Genomic DNA, 7142 nt, shown 5'->3' with positions numbered 1-7142 from the left:
CAGCTACCTTTCTGGGGGCAAACATGCTGCCAGTCCCCCCTACTGTTTATGGTCCAAACACACACACACACACACACACACACACACACACACACACACACACACACACACACACACACACACACACACACACACACACACACATATATACTACACACACGCATTATCTATAGCGACAGACATGCGTAGATGCACAATGGACACCCGTGGACGCGAACAGGAACACGCGTGCCCGAGCATTGTTTTGTTTTGTTTTTGTGATGGCTGGGGGGCCTGGGTGGCCCTCCCCCACCCAGCGGGTGCTGTGGTCAGCTGCTATTCTGGATGACTTGATACCAAGTGGGTCTTCTGGCTAACGCCATCCGACAAGCTGTCAGTACAACTCATCTCAGCCCATACAGCGGGTCAGACCGGTCTGCCCAGTCCTAGTCACATCCCCTGGTCTCTCTCTCTCACTCTCTCTCTCTCGCACTCTCTCTCTCCATCTCCCCCCCCCCTCTCTCTCTCTCTCTCTTCCCCCCCTCTCTCACTCTCTCTCTCTCCCCCTCCCCTCTCTCTCTCTCTCTCTCTCTCTCTCTCTCTCTCTCTCCCCTCTCTCTCTCTCTCTTTCTCTCTCTCTCTCTTTCTCTCTCTCCCCCCCCTCTCTCTCTCCCTCCCCCCCCCTCTCTCTCTCCCCCCCACTTTCTCTCCCCCCTATGTACAGCCCCTCAGGAGGCGCGGGCCGTTGGCTGGTGGGGCCCATTGAACAGAGCGGTCTGAGGTGGACCCAGGTGACATCTTGTTGTTCTCTGTCAGGGATGAGCGCTGAAGGGCCGGGACATCTGCAGAGTCAGGTGATTCATATCCCCAAGGAACACACACACACACACACACACACACACACACACACACACACACACACACACACACACACACACACACACACAAACATACACACACACTGACACACCAAAACACCCACACACAGACACTCACTGATACAGACACACACACAAACACACACACACACACACCTATAAACACACTCACACACACACACACACACCTGTGCAAACTGATACACACAAACACAAACACACACACTCCAACAGCCCGTCAGAGCCCCTGCTCCATGCCTTGCAGCGGGCCGATGGATAACACATGAGCCCAGCATGGGAGACCTCCTCCAACCCTCATTTGCTCCACACATGTTGTTGTTCTTTGGACCCACCCCCCCCCCCCGCCCTAAGGATTATCAGCTCTTCTCCAACTTCTGTCCCTTCACCTGATGCACTGATGTCATTATGGAAGCTGGAGCTAACTGCCGCTCCTCCGCCCAGACAAGGCACTCAAAGACCTCTCTCCCCCCTCCACCCCCCAGCCTCTACAGCACCGCCCCCCAACTGCTCTCTAACTGAAATCTCTTGTCAACAGGACAAATATTGACTTGTTCGGTAGCCCCAAGCTTGCCAGGATTAGACAACCGCCACCCCCACCCCCCAATGGCCCTCTCCAACCCCGCCCCCACCCCCCGATCCTCAACTAGTACCCACCACCATCCCTCTCCTACAACACTATCCCACCACCCCTCTCCAACAACACCGTACCACCCACCACCCTGATCCTCTCCCACACTGTGCCCCCCCCACCACCACCCAGATCCTCCACCTACCATCAACCCCCCCAGGATCCCGATCCTCAACCCATTGCCCCCGAGCCGTCGCTTGCTAAACAGTGATTATGTTCAACAGCGCTCATTACTGTCAGACCAAAGGGTCCTCAGAAGAGGCTCTGGCTGGTAATGACCCGGTTATGATGGGGGGGGTTCTGTGCCTTCTGGATATAGATAGCGAGACACCGCGGTACGCACACGGTGCAGAGATGATGGATGGAGCTGCCGTCCGACTCTCGCCATACCTATCATGGGGCTGACGGAGAGGCTCAGTGATCCTCCTCTGGAGCGGATACACCCAGAGCTCAGGAACGGAGAGGACTCACTTTGGTGCGTCTCCAGCCTGGGTACCAATACCTCAAGAAGGTAACCCATATTCAAATATATCTAGATCTAGATATATTTAGTCCCCTTAGTGGACCTTGTCCCCCATGATGAACTGCAAAGCCAGTTGTCTCTCAGTCGGAATACACGTTCTCCGAGGACAGCTTTGTTGGCTGAATCGTCGGTACAGTCTGGGTAGTGGTTGTGAAGGACTGCAGATTAGAGATCTATTAGAAGGAGGGAGGGTGTGAACCGAATGCCTTGATGGCGAGGCAGGGTCCCCTTGTGCATACTCACTAGAATAACACCAGGGTGTACTTAAATGCTCCCCCTGAACCTCCAGTCAGACCGAGTGGGGCTTAGATTTGTTTTGTTTTTCCTGCTCTGCCAAGATACTTATATATAGGGTTTGATTCAACAAAACACTGTGTTTTCTTCAAATATATATTTTTCTATACATTAGTACTATTACTATACTACTTAAGGAAGAGGATTGGGGCCTATTGGGATTTTTCCTTTTTGAGTTTAATTCATATTTCTGAGAATTCAGACTTTGTTCTCAGAATTCTGTCTTTAAACTCAGAACTCAAAATAAATTCACATGTGGTGCTAATCCTCTTCCGTAAATACTTGACGTATTATAATAATCTTCTTATATCATTTTCACACACATTGACACTAGGGATGAACTGAGATTCATTTTTCCAAAAAACCCATTTATTTTAATTCAGCAGTAACTTACATTGATGTCAACAGAAAATATACAAAAATGTACATAAAGCAAAACAATAACTTTTTTGAATCCCCCCCCTTCTCCTCACTTTGGCAGAAGGAGATACAAAGTGAGGACCCCCCCCCCCCCGCCCTTCCTCCTGAACCCACCCATCCACAACACCCCCCACCCCCCGCGACTCCCGTTTGGACAACATTTGTCAACCGCCATCTGTCTGTCTGCCCATGTCTTCTCCACAAACTCTGTAATTAGGCTGCAACACCTTGTCTTCTCTCAGCCCCTCCCTCCCGCCGCCTCGAAGCCTCCATCTTCACAAACAACCTATAGATGACACTGTCTGATTACCCTATGCACACACACACACACACACACACACAGACACACACACACACACACACACACACACACACACACACACACACACACACACACACACACACACACACACACACACACACTCTGTGTTTTTCTGACTGTCCAACAAGTGCTTCTGAAACAAAACATCAATCCATTAAAGAAATAGTCTGTGGTATGAAAATACTGTACAACTTTATAATTGACCCAGTGTAAACATATTTACACGTGTCATATAAAAGGATAATTTTTTTGGAAATCAAAGACAAAAAATATATATATATCGTTGTTTTTTTCAAAAAGTTCATTAAAGTTTGAGAAAGGTAAAAAAAAAAAAAAAAAGATCTCAGAAGCTCAGCCCGCTGACTCCTGCCCCTCAGTTAGTTCATGAATCTGGACTCTTCCGGCCCCAGCTCAACCGACACCCGACAACCCTCCGATCGCTGCTGGGTCACGCTTCAATCACAACTCGTCAGCTTCTGAATAATCAGACACAAAGCAGCCTGAACGTCTAGTGTGTCTGTCAGTTTACCCGGTGTTCCAGCGGTGGTGGCGGGGCCGTGGCACTGCCCAGGGGAGTCCTCTGACCTCCCCCTGCGCCTCACACCTTGGTGGCCAGAGACTGGATCTCGGACTTCTGCGTCTGGGCGCTCAGCGTGGAGGACATGGAGCTGATCTGGCCGTGCATGGCCTTCTTCAGGTTGAGCAGACACAGGCACTGGGAGCGGAAGCGCAGGTCGAAGAAGGCGTAGAGGAAGGGGTTGAGGCAGCTGTTGACGTAGGCCAGGCAGGTGGCGTAGGGGTGGGCCAGCAGCAGGAAGCGCAGCAGGCCGCAGGAGCTGGGCGCCAGGTTGAGGTAGGTCAGCGCGTCCATGCTCTTCAGCAGGTGGAAGGGCGTCCAGCAGATGGCAAACACCACCACCAGGGTGGTGATGATCTTCAGCAGCCTCTTTTTCTTCTGGTCCTCCTTGCGCAGGTTGTTGAAGTGGCGCGTGACGGTGCAGCCGATGAAGCAGTAGAAGATGGTCATGGCCAGGAAGGGCAGCAGGAAGCCCAGCGCCGACGAGGAGAGGCTGAGGCCGGCGATCCACAGCGACTCGTGCCTCTCGTTCAGGGTGACCATGCTGAAGTCCATGGCGCAGGTGGTGCGGTTGCCGTCCTCCACCGTGGTGCGGAAGAGTAGGGTGGGCAGAGCCAGGAGCCCCGACAGGAACCAGATGGCCCCCAGGGAGGCCAGCATGGTACCGCGGGACCGCAGCCGGCTGCTGGACAGCGAGTGCACGATGGCCAGGTAGCGGTCGAAGCTCAGGCAGGTGAGGCAGAAGACGCTGGCGTACATGTTGACCAGCACCACGTAGCTGCTGATCTTGCAGAGAGCCACGCCGAAGGGCCAGTGGTAGCCCAGCGCGGTGTACACGGCCCACAGGGGCAGGGTCACCACGAAGGTCAGGTCGGCCAGGGCCAGGTTGCCGATGTAGACGTCGGCTGCCCGGCGCTTGGACTTTGACCTCCAGACGGTGAAGATGACCACGCCGTTGCCCGACAGGCCCAGGATGAAGATGAGCATGTAGAGGACGGGGATGAGGGAGTAGGAGGGCTCCCACTCTGAGTAGTCACACGCTGTGTAGTTGTCGTCGTAGTACTCGTAGGTGTCTCCATAGTCCATGGTGGTGGCCTCCATGGTGCACTGAGGAGTTGCTGTTGGCAGCCAAAACAAACCAAAAAATGTTGAGAAAAATCCTTAGAGCTCTGAAAAGGTTTCTTGGTAAATTCCCACCAGGCTCCTTCAATGGACAGAGAGAGTTGAGAGCTTAAGTTAATGTAAACTCTGTTGACAAATCGAGAGAGCAGAGTGGTTCAGTTGGCTGCTCTGGAGTGACTGCGGAGAGTGGCGGTTGTGTATGAGCGTGAGGGTTGGCGCTGCGTGCCTTTTTAAACTCAACACCACTGGGTCCCTCCCAGCGCAGCCCCCTCCCCCATTCAAACACTTGGTCCCGCAGCCCCACCCGGCGCGCCCCCTCTCCCCTCTCCCACGCGTCCCTCCGCCTGCTCCGGGTCTCTCTCCCCGGCACCGCGGTGCGGGGATCAGGAGCCTTTCTGCAGAGCTTATTAGAAAAAGAAAACGATCTGAAATAATATACGCTGTTTATCGATGTAGGCCAAGAGACAATTCATTCTGAGATATTCCTTTAAATTATTATTTATGATGGAGACTCTTATTTTCTTTTAGTGGACGTCAATTCAAATATGTTATTAGCTGTTTGTTTAATTGCATAAACGGCTGTTCTGGTGGTTTTCTGCAGAAACAATATATGAGACATGTCTGAAACAATCCCGGGCAGGCAGGTTTAATGCTTTGCATCACAATCCCCAACAGATCGGACTTCATTAGGCAACATTTAGTCAAATAGGCATCGTTAACTATCTGAGAAGAGCCACTTCTGACTAATGTATGCAGAAAAAGACCGAAACAAGCCTATAGCAAGATCCAATATTTAAAACATGTTGCAAAGTATATTTCTGCTGAATGTTATTAGATCGACAATGCATCGCGAACTGTTTGATGATCAGATTAAATGTAAATGGGGAGGTGTTTCAATTCAATTCTCAAGTCTGGGGAACCATTTACATGTGAAAGAGACAAGCAAACAAACAGGTATAAACAATTCAAAAGGAAATTTCACATTGCCGCTATCTTTGGCTTACTTATGAGGGGCCTAACTTATTCAGAACGAGTGTAGTGGGCCTCTAAGTTGCAACAGGTTAAACAAACCTGTTTGATTTTATTGTACTAAGGGACATTAGGACCTTTGCATTCACTTCATACAACATGCATTCGGCCACATGCTTCCTGTTTCGCCAATATATTTTAGTTGGCATATTCAATTTAAGGGTAAAGTAAAGTGATAAGGTATAGTGAGTATATTTCTCCAAAGCAGCGTTTTCCCCACATCACGGACACATGATTGAATGAAGACATATCGTACATGAAACAAAACCAAATAAGTTTGGCTTTGAAATTAATAAACAACATAACCTTGTGCTATAAATGCACGTATCCTCTCCCAAATCAGTCGAAATCGTCTGAGTAATAGTAATAGTAGTAGTAATAATAAATCTTACGTCATCCACTTTTAAATATTTGTCTTGCGGCTAATCGAGATCCAAGCATCCTTAATCAGTCACCATTATGATCCCCGCCAGGGAAAATGCGCCTCCTAGCGGTAATTAAAGAGGGCTGCCTTTAAAACCAACTAGCCTACTACATTAATTGTTTTATTCATGAGTGGCTACAGGTTAAAGATGATCACTTCTGAAACCAGGCAAAATTCTGTTAAACAATACAGTGCCATCATCAGACGAATATACTGTGGTGGTCTATCCTACATCAATCTATGCATGGGCATGCATGGTGGGCAAGGGAGGGGGCTGGTGTGTGTTTGGGGGGATGGGGGTGCAGGGGGGATTTAGGGGTGTTGGAGCCAGCTGGGAGGAGCCTAGCACATCAAATGCTTTACCCTTCTCCCACTATCTGATGTTGTTGGCACCTAATTGCTATGGAGACAACACTACTGCTACAGCAGTCTCCAAGAGCCAGTGTGTGTGTGCGTGTTTGTGTGTGTGTGTGCGTGTGTGTGTGGGGTGCAGTTTGACTTTGATTTCTCAAAGTTTATGTCTGCATTATTGCATTCCACCCTCAACATCTCATTTAAAAAACGTATTAATGCTCCAAGATGACCTATAGTGTGTTTCCATTACCTTTATACATATTTTCTTTAACTTACAGGCACTAACACACGCAGACACACAGACAAACAGACGCAGACGCAACACACACACACACACACACACACACACACACACACACACACACACACACACATACACACACACACACACACACACACACACACACACACACACACACACACCACACACACACACACACATACCATACACACACACACACACACACACACACACACACACACACACACACACGCACACACACACACGCACACACACACACACACAAACACACACGCATACACGCACCAGGTGGGTCATCTTCTATCTCGC

General features: G+C 49.9%; 1 protein-coding gene across 1 annotated transcript; it reads right to left on the bottom strand.

Moving 5' to 3' along the window:
* Positions 1 to 3015: 3015 nt before the first annotated feature.
* Positions 3016 to 4942, bottom strand: aplnra (apelin receptor a). Its single transcript, XM_079734874.1, has one exon. It carries the CDS (start codon positions 4741 to 4743, stop codon positions 3664 to 3666), a length of 1080 nt encoding a protein of 359 aa, XP_079591000.1. The 5' UTR covers positions 4744 to 4942; the 3' UTR covers positions 3016 to 3663.
* Positions 4943 to 7142: the final 2200 nt, after the last annotated feature.

This window comes from Pollachius pollachius, assembly GCF_949987615.1.
Source record: "Pollachius pollachius genome assembly, chromosome: 1".
NCBI lineage: Eukaryota > Metazoa > Chordata > Actinopteri > Gadiformes > Gadidae > Pollachius > Pollachius pollachius.
This window is presented reverse-complemented; position numbering and strand designations above follow the sequence as displayed.